Source organism: Tupaia chinensis, unplaced genomic scaffold (genome assembly GCF_000334495.1).
Source record: "Tupaia chinensis unplaced genomic scaffold, TupChi_1.0 Scaffold144806_1, whole genome shotgun sequence".
In the NCBI taxonomy this organism is placed as follows: domain Eukaryota; kingdom Metazoa; phylum Chordata; class Mammalia; order Scandentia; family Tupaiidae; genus Tupaia; species Tupaia belangeri.
The window spans coordinates 830,767-856,409 of record NW_006204667.1 but is presented as its reverse complement, the minus strand read 5'-3'; the positions used below and the strand labels follow the sequence as shown (position 1 = coordinate 856,409).

The following is a 25,643-nucleotide window of genomic DNA, read 5'->3' as shown; positions in this document are numbered from 1 at the left end:
TTGCTGAGCGTAATTATCTGTGAGGTTCATCTGGGCTGTTGCATGTGTCAGTAGTTTTTAATGCTGAGTAGTATTCTAATGCAGTACAAGTTGTTCATTCTAATATTGATAGGCATTTGGATTGTTGATTTTTTTTTAAGATAATGAATAAATCTTCTGTCATTCATACAAATCATTTCATGAGCATATGTTTTGAATTCTTTTGAAATTCTTGGGTTATGTGATAGGTATTATTCACATTTCTAAGAACTAATCAATCAGTTTCCCAAAGTGTTTATACCTTTTTAAAAAAATTATTTATGTAACTTTATTTATCATTGTTATTATTTTCTAATTTGCTAAAGGGCATATGAAGTCACCAGAAAGATACAGAGAGAGAGAAAGTGAGAAAGCAAGCCACCAGGTCTGGGACTTGAACTGTGGTCAGCCATGTGGGAGTCTAGTGCACTTAACCTCCTTGCCTCTTGATGTCCCTTGTTCATATCTTTTTTTTTTTTTTTTTACCAATAATGAATGAGAATTCTGTTTGTTTCACATTCTTGACAACATTTGGTATTGTCAGTCTTTTTCATTTTGGCCATTCTAGAAGATATGCCATTGTATTGTATTTCCCTGTGATTAATGTTTTTGAGCTTCGTTTCATGTGTTCATTGGCCATTGACAGATCACGTTTTGTGATGAGCATGTTATTTTACTGTTGATATGAAAGTTCCTTATATATTTTGGATACAAGTGCTTGTCAAGTAGACACATTATAAATATTTTCTTTTAGTCTTTTTTTTGCCTTTTTATTTTCTTAATGGTATCTTTTTTTTGAAAAAAAAAAAAAAAGGCTTTTATTTCATGTAATGGGGAGGAAGCAGGTAGGTGTAACCATGACAGGGCCTTGTCACGTTGCAATCTCCTCCAGTCTCTGCCCCCACCAGTCTCCCAGCCAGCTGGATCACAGGCATGTGTGAGTGCATGTGACAGTTTTAAGTCCATCCATGACCTGAAGCCAGCCCTCCCATGAAGCTCCAGCATGATGCAATAGTACCCTGTCACCTATGCCATGGTGACATGACTGGTAGTGTCTTTTTTTACTCTTTCATCTGAGATAGAGAAGGAGAAAAGCACACCCCCAACAGGGTCTTCACACCACCGTCCATATCCAGCCTCGGCCAGCCTCGTTCATGGGCTTGCGTGTGCCTGCTGTGTACCGGGGAGCTGTGGGATATGAACCAGCAACCTTCCCATGCGTGACCAGGCCTGCAGAACGTTGTCACTACCATGCTATTGCTAGGCTCCTGGCCAGTAGTGGCTCTTGATGAGCAAAAATGTTAAATTTTGTAAAATTTATTTATTTTTATTTCATTTTCTTTTATAAATTTGATCACATTATTATTTGGCTTACAAAATGGATATTTCAACAGGTGAACATTTCTCCCTAGTACAGTTGATAAAACTACAAAATATCTTCAACAGATAATAATACCACATTTCTTTGTGCCATTAATGCTTTGCCTCCCTATTTTTCTTCTAAATGTCCTTCCTCAGACCCTCTTCTTTCACTCACACTATATCTGGTATTTACATCTGTGTTTCTATATGCTTTAGTCAATTAGTTTCAGTCACAGAGTATGGACACTTGGTATATACTAATTGGGGACATACAGTGCCTCTCTTTCATAGCCTGGCTTGCTTCACTCAGCAGTAAATCTTCCATATTCATCCACTTCCTGTCAAAAGCTAGGGTTCTGTTGTTTTTTTTTTTTTTTAGTGGCTGAATAGTATTCTATTGAGTATATGTGCCACAGTTTTTCTATCCATTCATCTGTTCGTGGGCATTCGGGTTGTTTCCATGACTTAGCAATTATGAATAGTGCCTGTTAAATATTTTTGAGGTCTACTTTCAGATTTTATTTTATAATTGTTGCTTTTCGAATCCCAAGAAATCTTTACTCCCATGGGATAAAGACATTTTACGTTTTCTTATAGAAGCTTTATAGCATTAATTTTACTTTTGTATCTGCGATACATCTAGAATTAATGTTTTGTAGGGTATGAGATAGAGGTTGAGGTTCTTTTTATAATATATTATTTTCCATTGGATTTTCTGTGTTTATAAAAAAAATGTATCAGTTCTAGATCTATTTGTAGTAGTTTATTCTTACACAACGGTCATTGTTAAAAGCAGAGGAAGTACAAACTTAAGTTTCTGCTTTTACATTCTATTTCTGACATCTTACCCACAAGGGATAGGCAGGAATGTCAAACAATTAGTACATATATTCATCATCACTACTGAAAATCACCCTGTGGAATACAATCACAGATTTGTTCGGGACCTTAGAAGTCATCTAATTCAACTTCTAACTCCTAATCTTAGCTTATTTAGCCTTTTTTCTCCAGCTTTACTTCCTAACTCTTGTGTCCCTGCTCTGCCTTTTAATCATAACTGAAAAGCACTTAGCATTTTTCCTGACAGCTTACCTAATTGTGGGCACTCAGTATTTTTTTCTCTACAGATATATCAAATGTCATTAAAATGTAAGTTTGCCTTTCTTTGAGAAAAATCCATTTCAGACTTCTAAAATGATACTAAAACACAAGTTTTATTCAGATAATATTTTCAGGGAGTGCTTTTCAATAGCAAGCTTTCCTGATGGATTTAAGTGTGAATGGACACACAGCTTTCAAGATGGTGTGCCCTCTGCTAAAACCAGGCACACCTGTATTTACATGCCCACTTTCTGCGGAAAAACACTCATTTCATGGGAATTGTTCACAGACTCTTCTATAATGACTAACAAAGCTCCACCGCTATTTCATTGTGAGATATGAAGTCACAACTTCCTTATGGCCTAATGTTCTTTATTTGAACAATGGTAACTGTAACGGCATTCTATTTGTAGAAATGGCCAAGTGAGTCTGATAGGTTCCTCCTTGTTGGGAAAACCCTTCAGATTGGGACATGGCATTTAACTGTTTCAGTAATCTCTTCTTAATCCTCTTTCAGAAGAAAACAAAAACATTGCCTCAGAAAGTACTGCAAACAGCAGATACTTCAATGTTTACATCCTCCCCCGTGTATTATATAGAAGCCCTGCTTCTCAGTTTTTACGTAGAACTTGAGAGCACAGTAGACGGGTAATATTAATAGAAAAAGAATTGTTCGCCAGATCACATGAACTCCTATTTTTTAAAAATGAGTAGTAAGCCAAAGTAATGTGAGTTCAGGTACTGAACAGTTACAGCCTCCTGTGAGTGTGTGATGCCTGGCAAAGTGGAATATTTGTCTTAATATTTTACGTTTAAAATACTTTGTTGAAACAGAAGGAGATAAAGTAAAAGAAGCAGGGAAGAAAATAGGATCTTTTTGTTTTTCTTTTTCAGTTTGCTATAGCGCATGTGCACTCTCTAGAGAGAGACAGAAAGAGAGAGAGAGAGAGAGAGAGAGAGAGAAATCAACCCCTAATGGGGGAGATGGCCACACTGCAGTCTCTCTTTGTTCATTTCCCTGTCAGGATTTTGGACATGCACACCCTCGTGCCCAGCATGATTTTCAGGCTGCTGGATCTGAGACTCAACTATGTTGTCAGCCATGTGGGATCTATCACCTCCACGTCATCTATTGACACACAAAATAAGACCTTTTAATATGATTACAATTTGTGCATGTCTAACTTCTGACTTTCTTGCTTTGCCTGGATCTTGTGATTACTTTTCAAGCAGATCCATTCATTCTTTTGCACTCAAGAATTTTTTGCTGGGGCCAGCAAGTGGTGTAGTGGTTGTGGTGCTGGATCTCCTACGTGACTGACCACAGTTTGAGTCCTGGAGCTGGCAGCTTGAAAATCATGCTAGGTGCATGTGTGCATGCCCAAAATCTGAGGAGGAGAAGGGATTTTGGCATGGCCATCCCAGGGTGGGATGGTAGCCAAACATTCCCTCTCATTGTCTCTCTCTGGCAAGCATACACGTCCTGTGGCAAAAACCTTAATAATAATAAATTTTACTCATATGAGCCTTTCAAAGTAGACAGTTTGGTCACAAGAGTGTTGTATGTATTTATAAGTATTTTTTCTTCTTGTAGACTGACAGTGCTTCTGATTTAAAAAGGAAAAAGATGTTGCAAGGATATACTAATAATATGGGAGAAGAGTATAAATTCCCATCGTTAAATTTAGCATCTTTATTCTTGTGGTGTCTGCTGATTTATATACTGGGTAATTGATGTTCAGAAGGCAGGTGTAGTATTTCATTTCTATGCCTTTCTCTTAAGTCCTTAAGTCACTCTCCAGGATAAAAATCTCATAAAACTATGTGACCAATGTAGATGTCTCTGATCAACTTTAATGGAAGTTTTCTTTGGTATTATAATGCTGAATTGTTATTTTTTTCTCTGATCTGATGAAGTGTCTACTTTGTAATATCTTTTGTCAACTACTCTGAATTTCTTTCTTTTTTCTTTTTTTTTTGGAGAGGTTTTTGCTACAGGGCGTGTGCGCTCGCCAGACAGACAGAGAGAGACAGAGACAGAAAGTGAGAAATCACCCCCTAGGGGGAATGGTCACGCTGCAATCCCTTCTCCTCCGTTCTCCTCTCAGGATCTTGGGCACGCACGCACACGCGCCCGACGAGAGTTTGAAGCCACCAGGTCCGGGACGCGAACCGTGGTCGACTACATGGGAGTCCAGCGACATAGCCATTACGCTAACTGCTGGTTCCCTGAATTTCATTTTTAAAAGCAAAAGTTTTTAGGTTTTTGCCATAGGCAGGGTGTATGCACTCACCAGCGAAAGACTGAAAGAGACAGAGGAAAAGTGAGGAATCATCGTCCAGCAGGGACAGTCATGTCACAATCCCTTCTCCTCAATTCTCCTCCTAGAATTTTGGGCATGGACGCACACACGCCTGGCGTGATTTTCAAGCCACTGGATCTAGAACTCGAACCACAGTTAGCCATATGAGATCCATGCCACCTCCTGGACCCTCAAGAGAACTTCTTTAGGAACTGAGGGAATGCTTACTGAATTCAGTTGCTCAGAAAATTCTTACCTTCTAAGTTTTCTTGGTTTTATTAAGTGTCCTATATTAGTGAGCTGCTACTGCCTATTATCTGGCATAATTGTGCTTTTTTCTTCTTTTAGGATTGTGTTCTCATTTTTTTTTTAAGAGAATCTTTATTATGTATTTTAAAAAATACATTAGGGGCACTAGGGATGTAACTTTGAATATTTTCAAAGAAAATACTGAGTGAAACCTTTAGTTGTAGTAGATAATTTTTATGTTTTATTCATTTATAAGGAGTGATTTAAAATTCCTTCTGGGAAATTTGGTTGTTTGAACTCTCTTGTCATGTCTGCACTTAGTTTAACTAACATGTCTTTAGGCCTCAGTGTTTTCATTTTGGTAGGAAATTCTAAAATAAGTTTATTTTTACATATGTGTGTCATAGAGAGTTTCCTGCTTCTAAGTGAGACATTTGGTGTTTTTCTTTAATTCTTTTTTTGTTTGTTTTGACTGATCAATTTGAGTTAATGAAAAAAGGAATTTTTTTTTGTTGAAAATTGAATAGAAGTTTCAATTCAAGTAAGGAGTGAAATTAGATTTAAAAAGAGAAAGACAGTGTTGAGATACAAGAGTAGAATTTTAAAATTTAGAAAAGCATTGCAAAAGGTTTACAGTAAACAGCTGATGAATTGATGGGTTTTATCCCGCTTTCTGAAGTGAGAAAAGCATGGACAGATGGGCTGAAACCCTGTCCCATCACTTCTCAGCTGCATGGTTTTGGACTGGTCACTTACTCTTGAGTTTTACTTTCCTAATTGGCATTACTAATACCTACTTTTAGCATAGTTATAATTTTAAAACATCATGACCGTGAAGCATGACACGTATTAGGCCCTTGTTATATTTATGTGATACATATATTCCCGAACATCAAAATATGCATTGATACTTTATTTTTAAATTGATTTAAAGAATCTTTAATGAGTGGCCAGCAGGTGGTGTGGTGGTTAAAGGTGCTGGGCTCCCACATGGCCGACCATGGTTCAAGTCCTGGACCTGGCAGTTTGCTTTCTCTCTCTCTCTCTCTCTCACTCTCTCACTCTCTCACTCTGTCCCTCTCTGGTCACATTAAATTAAATAAGTAAATAAAGTTAAATAAAAAAATAATTCTAAATAAAAAAATTTTTAAAGACTCTTTAATGATATGTATTGTGAAACAAATTGTCGTTTTCCAGTTCTTTAGTTGCTCATAGCAAAGTCCCTATAGAGATTCTTGGCTTTAAGGAAAACATCCATTTTCACATAGACCTTTGTAGTTAAGTGCTTTTTAAAAAATGTGAGCAGAGTTTAATAAGGACCAGATTACCTGTGGGAGATTTTCTTCATGTGAAGGAACTGAGAGGTGTTCTTTAGTTCTTTTGTTTCAAAGAGAGAGCCTTCCCATGACTGCTGTTTCTTACTACTTTGTGAAATTTATTTGGTTTTTAAATTCAATTTCCCAGCTATGTCAGCTTGTGAAAGGGCACAAAGAAAAAGGGGCTGAGAGGGCATACAGGGTTTCAGACCGAGCTTCAGGAGGAGTTTCATTTTACTAGCTTATAGGCATTTTTAAATGCCTTGTAGGTTATGAGACTATTACTGTTCTTTGTTAGAACTGTACAGGTGAGATCACCTTTATGGTGGAGCCTGTTGGCCCTGTGGTAACTGAAGCCCTCTTGGATGGAATGCCAGGAGGAATTGCCTTTTATGCTGAGTTCCTCTCCTTAACAAAGAGTCTTACTGTCAGGCTTAGTGTACGTTCATATATTTAATAAGTCTTTTAAGCTGTATGGTACAATTTATACCACTTACATACATACACTGGTAAATTTATCCCTACATACTTCCTGTTTTTTGATACTGTTGTAAAGGTATTGGTTTTTAAATTCAATTTCCCGTTGTTCATTGCTAGTATAGAAATCCAACTGATTTTTATATTGATGGGTATCCTGTAACCTTGCTAAAATGAACTTACCGGTTTTAATAGATGACATCAAATGTCCTGTGTACTCAATCATATGATCTGTAAAGAAAAATAGTTTTTCCTTTTCAATCTGAATATTTTTTTATTTTGTTTTCCTTTGTCTTATTATTTTATTTTTTTGAAATGACAAGAACTTTAAGTACATTACTGAGTAGAAAGGATGAGAGTGGACATCTCTGTTTTGTTCCTCATTTAGGTGGTGCCAGTTACTATTTGAAAATGATGTTAGTTGGTCTAGCTTCATGGTACAGTGATACTGTGCTACTCAAGAGAAGCTGGGTCCCCTGGTTTGAATTCCTGGCCCAATCAAGCTGAAAAAAGCTAGGCATGTGTGCAAGTTTCCAGGATCCGGTGGGCTGGCGGACCAGAGGAAAGGAACAGAGGCATCTTCAGACCCTGTAGTGGCTGTTCTTCCTGTGTCTCTCCCATGTGTGAGCTCATGTGCTCTATCATGATTTAAAAAAAAAAGAAAAAATAATAAAATTAAGTGTTAGTTGTAGGTTTTGCATGGTTGTCCTTTTGCAGATGAAACAGTGTCCTTATAGACCTAGTTTACTGAGTTACTTTTGTTATAATTATGAATATGCATATTGTACTTTGTCAAGTGCTTTCTCTATCTTTAGATTGATGTGATGGATTATACTGAGTTTTTTTTTTTTAAGAATTACTTATTCAATTGAATTATTATTATTTAATTCCCCAGAGAGAGACAGAGAATGGTAAAGTGAGAAAGCAAGCTGCCAGCTCTGGTGGGAGTCTAGTGCCTTCCCCACCCTGCCACATACTGACCCTAGGTTACATCGAGTTTTTAAAATTACACCGTTAACATTCCAGGATGAATGAAATTTAGTTGTGTCTCATATTTTTAAGGATTTCGTGTCTGTGTTAATGAAGAATATTTCTTGTCATTTCTTTTACTTGTAATTTTTCTGTTTTTAGTAACAGCACAATGCAATGAGTTGAGAAATGCTTCTGAGTTTTTATAGAATTGGTATATATATATATATATATTTTTTTTTTTTTGGAGAGGTTTTTGCTATAGGGCACGTGTGCTCGCCAGAAAGACAGAGGGAGAGAGAGAGACAGAAAGAGAAAAATATCCCCCCAGGGGGGATGGCCATGCCACAATCTCTTCTCCTCCATTCTCCTCTCAAGATCTTGGGCATGCATGCACACGCACCCAGTGTGAGTTTAAGCCATTGGGTCTGGGACTTGAACCGTGGCCAACTACATGGGAGTCTAGTGACATAGCCATTATGCCAACTGCTGACCCTGAGAATTGGTATTGTTTTTTAACTGTTTAAAAGAATTCACCAGTGGTGCTATCTGGGCTTTTATTATATTTTAGAGATAGTTTTAAATGATCAATTTAAAATATTGGTATAGAGGTATTCACATTTTCTTTTTGAGGCAGTTTTTTTTTTTTTTTGGAGAGGTTTTTGCTACAGGGCGCGTGCGCTCACCAGAAAGACAGAGAGACAGAAAACAAGAAATCACCCCCCAGGGAGGATGGCCACACTGCAATCCCTTCTCCTCTTGGGATTTTAGGCACACACGCACACGCACCAGGTGTGAGTTTAAGCCACCAGGTCCGGGACTCAAACTGTGGTTGACTACATGGGAGTCCAGCGACATAGCCACTATGCTAACTGCTGGTCTCAAGGCAGTTTTGATAATTAGTAGTTTTCAAAGTAGTTGTCCATTCATCTAAGTTGTTTAGTTCATTGACATATTGTTGACTCATACTATTGTTTTAATGTCTGTAGGATCTGTTCTAATGCCTTTCATTGCTTCTGTTATTGGTGTTTTGTGTTTCTTTAAGCCTAGTGAAAGTCTTAATGACTTTATTAAACTTTTCAAACAGTCAGCTTTTGTTTCTATTGGTTTTCTCTATTGATTATTTACTTTCTAGCTATTGATTTCCTCATTTACCATGATTTTTTCTTCTACTTTTTTTGGGTGGTATTTGTGTGAAGACAGACAAAGGTAACTGGATCAGAATACAGAGTCCAGAAATAGACCCATACATAGATAGTCAATTGATATTTGAGAATGGTGCTGTGGAGAAAAACAAACTCAGTTTCTCCTACTATAATTTTGCTACGTGCTCTGACACCAGGCATGTGTGGGATTTTCCTTACATGTAAAAGTAAGCAATCAGTTTTGCATCTGAGTGTTCCCTGTTTCATCCCAGTTCTAACACTCTGTACCTGGTGATCGTGTCAGATCCCACAAATTAAGAGTTCAGTCCCATACAGCTGCTGTTCACTAACAATGCCGATTGCAAGCTGTAGATTGTTTTGGTTTTGCTTCTCACCAAGTGGCTGTAAGTAAGAGTTCCCTTAGTTGTAAGTAGAGGACCCCTTCCTTGTGTTCAATTAGTTTTCTAGAATCCTTAGTTGTAAGTAGAGGACCCCTTCCTTGTTTTTAATTAATTTTCTAGAAGAGTTTCCAGGACTCAAGGGACTATTTATATCTACCCATTTATTATAAAAGATATATAAATATTATAAAAGATATATAAATATATATCTTAGAACCAGATGCTGGCATAGTAGTTAAGGTGCTGGACTCCCACATGGACTACCATAGTTTGAATCCCTGACCCAGTGGCTTGAAAATCATGCTGTGCATGCGTGTACATGTGTATGTTGGTGTGCCCCAAATCCCAAGAATGGAGGAGAAGGGATTGCATTGTGGCCATCCCTCTTGGATGGTGATTTCTTATTTTCCCTTTCTCTACTCTCCCCAACAAGCATACATGTCCTATGGCAAAACCCTTAAGATATGTATATGTATATAAATTTTTTATATACAAGATATATATATTCATATACACATAACTTTTTTTAATTGTCAGAGGGTACATGCACTTGCCAGAGAAAAGGCCAGAGAGAGAGTGCATTCCTCAGTGAGGTATGGTTAAGGTACAGTCCTTTTCCCTCCATTTATCCATCCCTTCTAAATTTTGGGCATGCGTGCACACCTAGCTGACATGTTTCTCAGGCTGCTGCGGTTGGGGTTTAAATCATGGTGGCTGCGTGGTATCCAGCTCCCTGTGCACTGTGCTTAACCACCGTGCTATGGGACCAGCCCTATTATAAAAGATAGTTTACAGGATACAAATGAAGAGATGCAAAGGGTGAGGCTTGTGGGAAGGGATATTGAGCTTCCATGCTCTCTCCCAGCAAGCTACCCTCTTGGAGCATCCATGTGTTCACCTTTCCAGAAGCTCCCTCAACCCTGATCTTTTGGGGTTTTATGAAAACTTCATTACATTAGTCATGACCGATTAAAACATTAGCCATTGGTAATTAAGCTTAACCTTTAGCTCCCACCCACCAGGTTGCAGCCTGGGTGCAAAAAGTGCCATCCCTCTAGACGGCTTGGATTTTCCAGGATAAGGTCCTCCACTCTTTGGAGAGGCTGTTAGTCTAAAACCAGTTCATTAGCATGTACCAAGATACTCCTCACTTTGAAAGTTCCCAGGGTTGTAGGCGTTCATATGCCAGGAAATAGCGACAAGACAGATACATTTTTCATAATATCACAGGTGGAAAAGCAATTCAGGAGGAAAGGATAGCCTTGTCTGGAGACTGAGAGTAAATAGATAGCAATAGTGAAATAAATCTTTTTTCCCTACATCAACAACAAACACGAAGCACAGCAGAGAAACTTAAAATGAACAATAGATTTAAATTAACTGAAAGATCGAAAATCTTTGTGATCTTGGGGGGGTAGTCAGAGTTTTTCTAGATTGGAATCAGCAGTAAGGAAAAAAGCCCTTAATAAATCACACTTCATCAAAATATAAAATTCCTGTTCTTTTAAAGACACTGATAAGAAGTAACAAAACCCCCACCAAACTATAGCCTCGGAGGGACAGAATCTTTACAAAATTTATGTCTGAAAATGACTTGGATCCCAAATATACAAAGAACTCTTAGAAGCTGATAACATGACAGCCCAATTTTTTAAATGGCCAAAATGCTTAAACACTTCACAAAAGATTTTTGTATCACCAGTAACACAGGAAATGAGGTTCAACAGTAGGAGTCCCCAGTGAAATGCAAATTAAATCACAGTAAGTTAGCACCTCACAGCCACTGGTGTGGCTAAAATTGTTTTTTCTGGGGGGAGAGGTTTTCACTATAGGGCGCGTGTGCTCGCCAGACAGACAGAGAGAGACAGAGAGACAGAAAGTGAGAAATCACCCCCCAGGGGGGATGGTCACGCCGCAATCCCTTCTTCTCCATTCTCCTCTCGGGATCTTGGGCACGCATGCACATGCACCTGGCGTGAGTTTTAAGCCACTGGGTTCGGGATGCGAACCGCGGTTGACTAAGTGGGAGTCCAGCGACATAGCCATTACGCTAACTGCTGGTTCCCATGGTGTGACTAAAATCTTAAAAACTGACCCTACTAAATACTGGATGGGCTCTGAAGCAACCAGAAATCTCATACATTGTTAGTGGAAATTCGAAGTGGTGCAAGTCCCTTGTGAAACAGGTTAGAAGTTTCTCACCAAGTTAAACCTATAGTTACCACATGATGCAGCCCACTCCTAGATATTTACCCAAAAGGAGTCAGGACAGTTCCTCCAAAGACTTGTATGAGGGTGTTCACAGCAGCCTTTTTTAAGATCGCCCCAAAGTGGAAGTTACCCAGGGCCCATCAGTAGGTGGATATGTGGATAGGTTGTGTGGTCCTGCTGCCAAAAAGAAAGGAACTACAGGTGCATGTAACGGGGGACAAATCCTGAAAACAGACCACAGGAAAGTTTGTACGAGTCTATGTAAGAGGGGTGAAGGAATACTGTACCTCTGAGGTTTGCTGAAAATCACCCACAACAGGGACCAGCAGTTAGTGTAATGGCTATGTTGCTGGACTCCCATGTAGTCGACCGCAGTTCGAGTCCTGGACCCGGTGGCTTAAACTCACGCCGGGCACGTGTGCGTGTGTGCCCAAGATCCTGAGAGGAGAATGGAGGAGAAGGGATTGCGGCGTGGCCATCCCCCATGGGGGGTGATTTCTCACTTTCTGTCTCCCTGTCTCTCTGGCGATCGCACATGCCCTATAGCACAAAAAAAAAAAAAAAAAGAACTCTCCAAAAATGAAGAAAGAAAAATCACCCACAACAGGCAGATTAAGAGAAAAGGCATACAGATTTATTTGATTTAAGCCTTCAGACTGAAAACCCAAAGATAGAAAGGAAACTACCTGATTTTATACTTAGGGACAGCCATGTAGAAGTGTGATTGACCAAACAGGGTCTGAGCTCATGGAAATAGACCAAGAGAAGCCTACAGCTTCTGTCTGTCTAGGTTCTTCTCGGTCTGTCTGTGCAGCATTCCTTCTCTGGAATGAGGCGGGTCCCCAGTGGAAAGGGAGGGGTCTTACGATCTAATATCAGATAAGGAAAGCCAGAAAATGTCTTTATGACAGCTCTTATACAGGAAGGCAGAGAAACTTAGAGTGCTGTCTTGAGATTTTTATGGCTAGCCCTGGGAGGAGATGTGGTCTCTCTGGCTTCTGCTGGGAAGTAGAGGTTCTGGTTTCCGTGGCTTGCCTTGGGGAGTAAGAGGGGTAAGAGGCAGGAAAATAGGTCAGAAAGAAACTCTGCTTTTCAGTCTTGCACTTTGGGGTATCGTCTTCTAAGCCCCAGTAATACCATATGATTCCCTTCACATGAAATTGTTAAAAAAAAAAAAGCAAATCTAATCTGTAATGACGAAAGCAGCTAAGTGGTTGTTAGGGCTGCAGGTTTTGTGAGATGGGAAAGGACCAGGCAAGGCACCTGAGGGCTGTTTCTGAGTGAGAAAAGCTGCTTGACTGCGGTGGTAGTTATGCAAGTGTATGTGCTGTCAGAAGTCATTAAACTGTACCCTCGTGGGTACAATTTATTACATGTAAAGTATATTTTAGTGAAAAGAAGTTGTTTTGTTTTTCCCCTTTGATGAATATGAGGAAGAGAGAGAGCAACAATACCCCCCCACAAGCTCTTGATTCTGTGGTCTGCCCCTAGTTTCCCCTTTGATGAATATGAGGAAGAGAGAGGCAACAATACCCCCCAACAAGCTCTTGATGCTGTGGTCTGCCCCTAGCTTCAGCCAACCCCGGGTCATGGGCACCTGCATGCCTGAAATAGTCAGGATGGTCTCTGAACGCAAATCTGGACTCTTCCCATGTGGGCCAGCCTCAAGGAGTGTTGCATTTTACTGCTGCTCTACCTTCTGGCCCCTATTTCTCTTTCAGCAGTTTCTAAGACTGGCTGAACTTCAGAGTCATCTGCTAAGCTTTAAAGAATGCACATTCCTGAGGCCAGCAGGTGGTATAGTGGTTATATCGCACATGGCCGGCCATGGTTTGAGTCCCAGACCTGGTAGCTTGAAGCTCAGTGCAGGACATGTGTGCACCTGTGCCCAAAATCCCATGAGGAGAACGGAGGAGAAGGGATTGCGGCATAGCCATCCCCTCTCCACCCCCGGGGACTACTCACTTTCCCTCGCTATCTCTCTGCCCCTCTCCTCTCCTCCAGTGAGTCCACATGCCCTATGGCAAAAACCTTAAGGAAAAAAAACAAACACACACATTCCTTTTATCCCTCTTCACAATGAAAGAATCAGTTGCCAAACGGTAGACCTGCTCATCTGAGGTTTTTAATAGTTTCAAAGGTGAATCTGACTCTTCAACCAGAGTTCAGAAATTTTTTTCTCTTTGGATGATTTTTTATTCTTAAGTTTCCCAGAATCTAATGAATTGATATCTTGGTTTTAAAGGTCGTTACTGGTCTTTTTGGTGTTAGTCACATCTCTATGAGTGAATTTAAAATGAACTTAAAGTTTACTTTGGGAAATTTTGCTGCTTTTAATAGCTTATATTACATTGTTTAACAAAATACAAGGAAAAAAGTCCCTTTGATCACATTTCGAGGATGGTGAAAATGAGAAGTTGAACTTCCTTTTTCAGTCTTCCATCTCAGAGCCCTGATGAGGGATATACATTATTTTTATGCATATCCTTCTAGATATTTCCCCTACACTTATAGAAAAGGGGCATAGGGGCCAGCGGGTGGCATAGTGATTAAGACACTGGACTCCCACATGGTTGACTGCAGTTTGAGTCCTGGACCTGGGGGCTTGAAAATCACAGCTGTGTGTGTGTGTGTGTGTGTGTGTGTGCACACACGCGTGCACATGCATGTGTGTACCCAAAATCCTGAGAGAATGGAGGAGACGGGATTGCAGCATGGCCATCCCCCCGGGGCTGATTTCTTGCTTCCTGTCTCTTTCATCTCTCTGGCTAGCATGCACACTTCTGTATCTAAAAATAAAGAAAAAGAAGAAAAAAGAGACATATATATTATAGTACTAGATATGTTCAAATATTCATTTACTTATTTCAGTATTATGTTTCAAGTGCTTGCTGTGTGCCACCCAGGACCGCTCTGAGTGTATGGAGCCAAAGAGACATCTCTTCTGCACCTTGCAGTCCAGTGAAAGGATCGATTTTGATTAAATAATAGAACAAAGATCTCTTTAAGCAAAATGTTATGGAAGATAAGTACAGAATGTTGCTAGAGTCCATAGTAAACATTAAAACCTTTTCTGACACTTGTATGTTAGTTCAGACCCGTACTTCGAAAAGTATACTTTTTTGAAAACATTTAGTACTACTTAAATAGTATGATTATTTGTTTGGATTAAACATCTTGCATGCAACTGTCCTCTTACTAAAAAATGTTATTTTTCTCTCATTGTTTACAGCATTTTTGTATTAGTTTAAAACATCTACAAACTTAAAAAAAAAGAATTATTTATTTATTGTTATTCAATTTGACCAGAGAGAGACAGAAAGAGAGAAAGAGGGAGGGAAATTGAGAAAGCAAGCCACTAGGTCCAGTACTCAAACTATGTTCGGCCCTGAGAGAGACCAGTGCCTTAACCTTCCTGCCACCTGCCAGCCCTAAAACATCTAGAAATCTGTAGTGTTGAACTTACATGACAAAAAAATTGAAATATTCAGTCAGCAACTTATAAGTATCTCCTTGAATCTTAGTCTGTGATTATCACTCACTTAAGTGCAGTACAACATTTTGGTACTGTTGGGTTGTTGGAAAAGTTGTGATGCATTTTTGTATATAAAAAAAGATGTCATGACTTTTTCAACAATCCAGTAATACAGCTTGAAAATGAAAATTTGTGGGACCAGCAGTTAGCATAATGGCTGTGTCGCTGGACTCCCACGTAGTCGACCACAGTTTGCGTCCCGGACCCGGTGGCTTAAAACTCACGCCGGGCGCATGTGCGTGCGTGCCCAAGATCCCGAGAGGAGAATGGAGGAGAAGGGATTGTGGCGTGACCATCCCCTCTGGGGGGTGATTTCTCGCTTTCTGTCTCTATGTCTCTCTCTGTCTGTCTGGTGAGCGCACGCGCCCTATAGCAAACCCCCCCCCCCAAAAAAAATGACAATTTGTTCTGGAACCTTTTTTTGTTGTTGGTTACAGTGGAAGGGTTATTAATGTTGGTATATGTCAGATATAAGTGTTTCTTAAAATATATTACACACAATATTAATTATGTTTAATGTTAATGAAGAATACATGGGGTGGAAGTTTTGTGCTCATGTAAACCTAAGAAACGCAACATTAAATAAAGTTAACCATTTTTACCTCTAGGGCTTCTTAGAGCCATCAACATTCTTGTGTTTTAAATCTTTAGGATGGAATCATAATACACAGTGACTGTTTAACCATGGAGCATTTTTTTCTCTTGATCTGTAATTGTATGGGTAGATATCTAAGCAGGTAAACCAGGCTCCAAAGCATCTAAACAACCATAATGGGGGACCAGCAGTTAGCGTAGTGGCTATGTCACTGGACTCCCATGTAGTTGACCACGGTTCGAGTTCTGGACCTGGTGGCTTAAACTCATGCCGGGCACTTGTGTGTGCATGCCCAAGATCCCGAGAGGAGAATGGAGGAAAAGGGATTGCAGCATGGCCGTCCCCCCTGGGGGGTGACTTCTCGCTTTCTGTCTCTCTGTCTCTCTCTGTCTTTCTGGCAAGCACATGCACCTTATAGGGAAAAACCTCTCCAAAAAAAGAAACAAAAACAAACAAAACATAACGGCATATTTTAAAGATGGACAATTATTTTAGTTTAAAACCATTAAAGTTTAACTAGACATGATTTTGTCATTTATAGGCATTCAATCTCTATTTTGTATTTATATATTAAACTTTGGAAAGAAATTCATACATAATGAAAGAATCAATTTTCCATTCTTATAGTTCTAAGTGGTAGAGAAAAGTGAAATTTTTTTCCTTATATTTCAGAACAAAGTAGAAGAGATGATTTAGAAGCGCTAGGTCATATGTTCATGTATTTTCTGAGAGGCAGTCTTCCTTGGCAAGGCTTAAAGGTAATTGTTTTTATTTATCTTTGTTGAATTTCATTAAATATTGGTATATAATAAATTTCCTTCTCCTAAGTAAATAATTTTCAAATGATTACATTCTATTTCTTTTTTCTGTTTTAGGCTGACACATTAAAAGAGAGGTATCAGAAAATCGGAGATACAAAACGGGCGACACCAATAGAAGTGTTATGTGAAAATTTTCCCGGTAAAGAATAATGCCCAATTAATGCATAGTTTAAACTCAAAATCAGAAATTGCTCATTTTCCTTGTTTCGCTATGTATTTATTTTTCATTCTTTAAAAAATTGTGAGCTCAAATGCGATTTCAAAGATGTCGGCATTTGCTACATGCTCCACAGGGCTCATTTGTGTATATGCCTTAAAGGTATTAACAGAAGAAAATCCCTCTTATAATAGTGTTGATCAGTATCAACTGAAGTAATATTTCCAGCAGCACACTTTTAATGAGTTAAAAGATTTTCCAAGAATACCAGCTATAACGTTTTGGTGTGCAATGTTAGTCATTTAATCAATGTCAAGTTTAAAGGAGAGGTATGAACTGTGACTTTGTTTAGTTTTCAAAGTACAATGAAATCTTACGGACCCGACTTCTTTTACACTGATTTCATTTTGGGAGCTATATGCATTTATGAAAACAATTTTGTTTTATTAATTAGATCATTAGGAAAGTCATGATTTTTTTTATGTTTCTCTGTGCAAAAATGTGTCATGACTTTTTCAACAGCGCAATAAGTAAATTTATGATAACTATAGCCAATACAATTTTATTAAATATTTCTAAGTCAGTAATATGTAAGAATAATTTGTTGTTAATGTATTAAACTACCTGGTATGATTTGTACAGCAACAGTAAGTGACCCAGAACTGAATATGAATCTACAAGACAGACAGTTCCTTTCTCACTTCACTATTCACTAATTTTCCCTTACAATGCTGACATTATTGTTTTAATAATACCATCACTATCTGAGATAGCTCTTCCTCAGGACTGCTTAGAGTGCTCATTGACAGCAGACTTTAATCTTGTCCATTTCTTTCTTGCTGTGGCATCCCAAAGTGGGCAATCACTAGCAGTATAGGTGTAGGCAGACTGGCTGGCCATCATTAAGATGCCTATCTAAAGCTGTGCAGGAAACACGAAGGTACCAAAGTAGAGTTGTCAGGTGATTCAGTAGAAAGAAGAGTAGTGGGAGAATTACTATGTGAGAAAGGTCACAGAGTCCTAACTACTTCTTTGGCCCCTTGGGCTGGGCATGATCCTTTTCTTACTGACTGCCATGCTGAATGAGTTGGAGCCAAAGAGCAGCTGTGTGTAACCCATCATTTCTTACTGCAGCGACTTCCTGTGCCCTGGTGGAGAAACACTCTGCTTTACTAATTGCTTATCATTTTTCCTGTTCGTTTTTATGTCGTTTTCCTCTTTCCTTCTGGAGAGCATGACCTTTAAAAAAATTACATCTATGTGTGTGTGTGTGTGATATAAGTGTAAATATAAGACATTTGGAAATTACAGTGGCTTACAGAGATTTGTGTATTACCCAAAATTATTCTTTGGCTAGAAATTCAGAGAAGACATTGCTCCTGCGCTGTGTTTTCAAGTTCTAAGCTTCGTTAGCAGTTGGTTAGAACACTGCGCATGGTTAAGGTTAGGAATTTGAATGCTCCCCTGGTGAGTGTGTGTTACTGACTGTGGAGGAAAACCAGCCAGCTAGTGCAGATGCTGTCACATAGATCGGTGTCTATCAATACTTCATATACATTCTTAGATTTATCAGATGCTGTCACATAGATCGATGTCTATCAATACTTGATATACATTCTTAGATTTATCAGATGCTGTCACATAGATCGATGTCTATCAATACTTCAAATACATTCTTAGATTTATCAGAAGTATACGAAGCTTCGTAATTTCAAGTTCTAAGCTTCGTTAGCAGTTGGTTAGAACACTGCGCATGGTTAAGGTTAGGAATTTGAATGCTCCCCTGGTGAGTGTGTGTTACTGACTGTGGAGGAAAACCAGCCAGCTAGTGCAGATGCTGTCACATAGATCGGTGTCTATCAATACTTCATATACATTCTTAGATTTATCAGATGCTGTCACATAGATCGATGTCTATCAATACTTCAAATACATTCTTAGATTTATCAGATGCTGTCACATAGATCGATGTCTATCAATACTTCAAATACATTCTTAGATTTATCAGATGCTGTCACATAGATCGATGTCTATCAATACTTCAAATACATTCTTAGATTTATCAGATGCTGTCACATAGATCGATGTCTATCAATACTTCAAATACATTCTTAGATTTATCAGATGCTGTCACATAGATCGATGTCTATCAATACTTCAAATACATTCTTAGATTTATCAGATGCTGTCACATAGATCGATGTCTATCAATACTTGATATACATTCTTAGATTTATCAGATGCTGTCACATAGATCGATGTCTATCAATACTTCAAATACATTCTTAGATTTATCAGATGCTGTCACATAGATCGATGTCTATCAATACTTCATATACATTCTTAGATTTATCAGATGTTGTCACATAGATCGATGTCTATCAATACTTCAAATACATTCTTAGATTTATCAGTAGTATACGAAGCTTCGTAATTAAACAATCATGCATTATTAAGCCAATTTAACCTCAAATACCATCCAAGATTTCTGTTAAAAATATTACTATAAAGTAAAACTTTTAACCTTTCTGAATAAAATGAAGCAAAATAACTAGTTCTTAAACTATACCTCTCACTTCTCTTTTGTCCCGACTTTCTTTTCCCCTGTTTATTTTAATTGTAATTCAACTCCAAGTTTTAAATTGCGATAGAATTTTGTTACTTTTTCCAGTTTTGGTAATGTGCTTTTAGACATTTAAATAATTTTATTACTGGGTATTACAGAAAAGTATAGTCAGAAAAAATATTTATGTCCTTTCTAGAAGAAATGGCAACCTATCTTCGTTATGTAAGAAGGCTAGATTTTTTTGAAAAGCCAGACTATGACTACCTAAGGAAGCTATTTACTGACTTGTTTGATCGAAAAGGATACATGTTCGATTATGAATATGACTGGATTGGTAAACAGTTGGTGAGTACTCTATACTCTATAATAAAATATTATCTATAGCTTTTATTCTTCTTTTTAACAGTGCAGATTCCTCAACTGTAAAGAGTTGAGAACAAATACTTTTTTAGTAGAATTCACTTCATTTTCTTTTTTTAGGGCATTTCTTCTTCACACTTTGTTCTTTTCTTTTTAAATATTATTAGTGTTTATTTACTTACTTACATTTTATCATTGTACAGCTTGGTAGTGTAAGCTATGGTTTTCCAAAGTATGCATGCCAATTCTTTCATAAAATTCTTTGAGTTTTGGATCAGCCACTGGACCTTCACTGGAGGTGAAGGTGCTGTATCCCCCATGGCCAACATGTGATTTGAGTCCCAGACCGGATGCTTGAACATCACACTGGGCATGAGTGCCAAAATCCCAAGAGGAGACTGAAGAGGAGGAATTGTGGTGAGGCCATCTACCCTGGGGGAAGATTCCTCACTTTCCTGCTCTCTCTCTGTCTCTTTTTGTCTCTCTCCAATGAGCATACTTGTCCTACAGGAAAAAAAAAAAAAAAAACTGAAAAAACAATTGTTTGAATTTTATCAAAGTCCTATATTTGGGTCCTGTGCTTTTTAAAATGATGCTGTATTGAAGTATTTATCCTGATTTAGACACTAATGTCAAGCGCAACTTTTTATATGTTGTCTCATGATTAGTTTTCACTTTGATGAAAATTCAAAGTTTTTTTTTTTTTTTGAGAGATTTTCACTGTAGGGCGCGTGTGCTCGCCAGACAGACAGAGAGAGACATAGAGACAGAAAGCGAGAAATCACCCCCCAGGGGGAATGGTCACGCCGCAATCCCTTCTCCTCCATTCTCCTCTCGGGATCCTGGGCACGCACGCACACGCGCCCGGCGTGAGTTTTAAGCCACCGGGTCCGGGACACGAACTGCGGTCGACTACATGGGAGTCCAGCGACATAGCCATTACGCTAACTGCTGGTTCCTGAAAATTCAAAGTTTTTGTGAGCCTCTTCCCTGAGTCAAATTATAGAAGATAAACCATTTGATTAATTAATTATTTTTTTTTTTGAGGTTTTTGTTATAGGGCACGTACGCTCACTAGAAAGACAGAGGCAGAGAGACAGAGAGATAGAAAGCGAGAAATCACCTCCCCGGGGAAATGGCCACGCCGCAGTCCCTTCTCCTTTCCCCTCTTGGGATCTTGGGCACGCACGCACACACACCGGGTGTGAGTCTAAGCCACTGGGTCCGGGACACTAACTGCGGTCAACTACGTGGGAGTCCAGCAACATAGCCATTACGCTAACTGCTGATCCCAGTTTAATTTTTTTAAAAAAGCTATTCTTTTTATTTTCTCTAAATGACATTTTCTGTGTGTGTATTAGCTTTAGAAATAGAGTATATTCTTTTGGTTTGATATGACTAAGTAAGCTGAAGGTAATGACTTTAATTCTCTCTTTTATTGATACAAAAATTAATGAAAACTATTTCAATATTCTAGAAACACCTAAAAGTTGCTTTGTTCTCTCATTAGCTTTAACAACATGTTTTGAAGTTGGTATTTTTTTCTTAAAGCCTTAATTTATTTAATGATGTCCTTTTTTTATTCTTTTAAACTGCTAGACAAATGATTTTAAATAAAATTTCTGAAGTAGAATGTATCAATACCAATTGTTATTGTGTTGTAGCCTACACCAGTGGGTACAGTTCAACAAGATCCTGCTTTGTCATCGAACAGAGAAGCACATCCACACAGAGATAAGATGCAACAATCCAAAAACCAGGTTTGCTGCCCTTTTAGATATGACATACCTTAATTTGTTTCAGACTGAAATGCATAGTTTTTTCTTCAGTAGATAAAAAGAACATAATGCAGCTATCAAAGGATTGAAATACATACATTTTTCAATAGATGGACTATTTTCTCTAATTTCTTTTATTTACTAGTTTAATAATAACTAAAATGCTTAAGATTAAATTCCTAATTAATGGTATAAATCAGTGTAAACATTGAGAGTTATTTAATATTTGATTAGCATGGAAGTATTTGCTTACCATATTGGAATGAATTTGGGCTTGGTCTTTCTAGTTATAATCTAGTTCAGTAAATTTGTACTGAGGTTCTGCTGTTTAAAAGCTGTTGTTCGTCACCTCGTAGAAATGCAGATGTGAGGAAGGGTAAGCTCTGAGAAGTGATTTAGAATGAGAGGTTAAAGTAGTGTAGTTAAGAGCTCACTAGTCTTTGGAGTCAGACACATGAATCTGTCTTGACCCCAGGCAAATTAAGCTCTCAAAGCCTCAGTCTTCTCATCTATAAAATAGAAATAATACGTGTTAATTCCAGACATATAGTAAGCCTTCAATAAAACTTAATTTTTGGGGCTGGTGTTACTGTTTTCGTGAGTATTATAATAAATGTATAAATACTGCATTTCAAGTTAGAATAACCTACATCATATAAAACATATTAATAAAGTGCCGTGGAGGATCAGTTGTGGAGATAAAGAGTTTGAAGGAAAAGGTATCTTTTGAGGTGAGCCTAAAGAAATTAATGGAATTTTTGAAGGCAACTGAAGGAATAAGGGAATTTCGGAGGGAGTGAACATTTTAAAATAGAGAGCAGAAGTTTAAAATGTAGCATTTGTTTGAGGAATAGCAGTCTGTCCGATTTACGTGGAGGAGAGAGAAGGTAGAGTTGACGTGGAGAGGGAGCTGAGTAGGTTTGAGAGGAAGCATAGAACGTTGATTGAGAGGTAGAGTTCATGTTTCCTAGGTCAAGACATGAAAAGTCACTGAAATTTTCAAATAGTATTTTCATTTTGTAGAAGAAACTTTATTGAAAATGCAATCATTGACTGAGACGTTTTACCCTCACCCTGAGGTTTAAGAGTGTCTAGAAATTTTTGGTCATAACCATTTTAAGAGAAGGATAGTATATGATTCCTTTTTTATGTCTACATCTGTTATTCCATCAACATGCAAGGGAAGCTTAAAAACCGTAGCAAAATAAAATGTTACATTTTAGGGCATATTTAACGAGATTTTGCTCTAAATAAAGTACAACCAATTAAAAAATTAGGGTAAAAATTTTGACTCGAATAGTTGGTGCAGTTACGGACCTCAATATAAATTACTTTAAATATAAATTACAACTAGTTGATAATTTGAATACCCTGATGAGAAGCTATATATAGAGAAAAAAAATCATTCAAAAGTCAAGACTTAGATTTTGTGTTTTATAAACCAGAGTTAATTTCAATAATTGGTGTTCTCTGAATTTTCTACATGAGCTGTTAAGTATTGTAATAAGTGAATCTCTTATTGTTTAATTAAATGGAAAAATAAATTATTTTAGACCTTCTACATGTTCCAGACATGTCTTGCTTGCTAGCTGGAATGTAAGGTCACTGAGGATAGGAACCATGTTGTATCTGTGCACCAAAAGTAGGGAAAAGAAAATACATGTAAAATATCTGTGTGCGTGTGTGTGTATATATATATATAAGTATATGTAAACTTACTTATATATATAAGTACATGTAAATTCAGGAAATCCTTTATTATAGACTTATAAATTGAATTTAGGACTTGCATGTAAAGATTCTCATTATGATAGAAAAGTTATGTATCAAGAAAATCAACTCTTGATATATAATTTATATAAATTTATATATCTGTATATAGATATAGATATACATATATATCTAGATATATATGTATATCTATATCTATATACAGATATATAAATTTATATATCTGTATATAGATATAGATATACATATATATCTAGATATATATATAAAATTTCAGGAAATCCTTTATTATAGACTTATATATTGAATTTGGGATCTGAATATAAAGGTTCTCATCATGATAGATAAGTTATGTATCAGGAAAATCTATTCTTAAATATGTATCTATGAACCAGTAAGCAGTTTCATTTCTGTGAGTAACCCACAGTTCACAGTGCCAAAGGGGAAAAAACAAGAGATTCTTTCAACTGACTAAAGCCTTCGTAATGTCCCCAGATTAATGACTAGTGATCGAGAACCAACGCTTGAAGTTCAGGGTATTCAGAAATCATACATAAAATACTGGGTATGTCGAACTGTTACTCTGAAGAGAGTGTACACAGCTTTTACTGCGTTAGCGTTCTGTGACTCTCAGATATTTCCTGTTGCCCTAGATAGTCTCAGTTTTAGCATCATTTTCATTCTTCTGTCTGATTTGGATTGAATTTCATCTAGTTTATTTCCATTTAAACTACAGATCTGCTGAATTCTGATGGTAAATTTGGAGGGTTTGGTGAAGAAACCTAGAAGTGTCATGGTGGTTTCAGTGGCGTACTTCATGTCAGAGTGTGTAGCCTTGGGTTGCATAGTTCAATTCAGGAAGCTTAGTGCCAGCATGTTCATGTGTGTGTCTGCTTGATTGTCACCGCTCTGCCCCAAATGGTTGCTCTGGTCTCTGGTGTGCTTAGCACTTTGTGGCAAGATTTTCCTTTTCTTTGGTTGGTAGAGAAGGGAAGAACCCCAGAGGCTTCAGCATAGATGTAGTTGTGAGGAACTAGGTAGCATTATGGGGAGAGAAGCAGGCTCTGAGTTGGAATCTCTGCCGTTGGAATCTCTTTGCTTGAGAGCTCTGTGACCCGAGGGAAGTGTTCAGTGTGGCCGCGTCTGCCTCCGTGAAAGGTGGACAGTTCCATCCATCTCAGATGAGGTAGTCCCTGCAGAGCAGGACTACAGAACCACACATTTGCTAAGAACTTGAACACTTATTCTTTTCCCTCTATTAGTGCTGCCCACATATAATTTGTCCCCTCATAAGAAATTATTATTAATTATACTAGTAGATTATTATAGTTTATGGTTATGGCCGTATATGTTTGCCAAGGGATCTAAAAACATCAAACATTTTTAGCCTGTTTTATAGAAATGGATTCCTTAGTTTGAACCAGATAAAAATAGATCCAGGAAGCGAAAGGATTCGTCTGTGTAAGGTTATCACTTTTAAACAAAATACACTACTTTTGTCATATTTTCATAGTATTCTATGTAGTGTTTCTCACTTTTCAAAGAGCTTTGCTGTTTTCTTGTGTTATCCTAACAATCAAAAACAGAGGACTAAACAATAGGAAAAAATATTTCTAAGATCTCAAATACAACTATTTAAGGACCACTTTACCTTACTAAGGATAACTCCTTATCAAAAAACCTGCAGGAACCTCAACAGTATGAAAATATAGCGAATGGCTTTTTAGTGCACTCAGACTTATTTGGAGTGCTTTCTTGGGTGTGTCATTTTGATCTCCCTGTTTCTTAGTTAACTTCATTTTATAAAGTTAAAGGGTTAAGTTTATGATATGTAAAGTCCTTTTAATTCTAAAATTTTATAATTCCATTTTATTTTTAGTGTTGATCATTACATAAGTTAGCAATTTAACTAAAATCGTTCCATATTCCCTATGCAAAGATAACTGCACTTATGATGAATCAGAATAGTAAGGGTATTTTGAATTTCCTTTTATACATTTGTTTTATCTATTATGAGAATGAGATGTTTAACATATTGGGTTTTTCTTCTTCCATGCATGCCATATGCATTAAATAAATGGCAGTCGGCAGACCACAGGGCAGCTTGGGACTCCCAGCAGGCAAATCCCCACCATTTGAGAGCTCACCTTGCAGCAGACAGACATGGTGGCTCGGTACAGGTATTTTCTGATTTTTGCATGAGTGATTACTTCCCAAATTTATACAACTAACCCTTTTTTGGAACTCATGGCATGATTTCATATCCTAATGGAAAGCTCGTTGCTGAACTCTATTCATAATTCTGTTCTTTGTTATTTAACCAAAAAATAAAATTAATATGGTCTAGAAAGACCGCTAAGGCTACTAAGATTTTGCCCTCTGTTTGTTTTTGCAAGTATATGTAGCAGTTAAGTCATAGCCATACCAGGTTAGGAAACAAACTGTATTACTTGAAATATGTGTAAAGCTTGATTTTCTAATATAAACTCAGTCTTTTTTTTTTTTTTTTTTTGGAGAGGTTTTTGCTATAGGGTGCTCACCAGAGAAA

The 25,643-nt window shown here is 37.7% G+C and overlaps 1 protein-coding gene across 9 annotated transcripts in view; it reads left to right on the top strand.

Annotated features, from left to right (window-relative positions):
- CSNK1G3 (casein kinase 1 gamma 3) overlaps nt 1-25,643 on the top strand; it is a 151,809-nt gene that overhangs the window by 98,179 nt on the left and 27,987 nt on the right. For 3 of the 9 annotated variants that reach the window (XM_027767864.1, XM_027767862.1, XM_027767866.1), the window contains 4 exons: nt 16,355-16,440; nt 16,558-16,642; nt 19,423-19,571; nt 21,251-21,346. In XM_027767864.1, the coding sequence (XP_027623665.1) occupies nt 16,355-16,440; nt 16,558-16,642; nt 19,423-19,571; nt 21,251-21,346 (416 nt within the window). Of the gene's footprint in view, nt 1-16,354; nt 16,441-16,557; nt 16,643-19,422; nt 19,572-21,250; nt 21,347-25,179; nt 25,276-25,643 lie in introns of all 9 variants that reach the window. The other 6 variants (XM_006167465.3, XM_027767865.1, XM_027767861.1 and 3 more) reach the window with 3 other exon arrangements.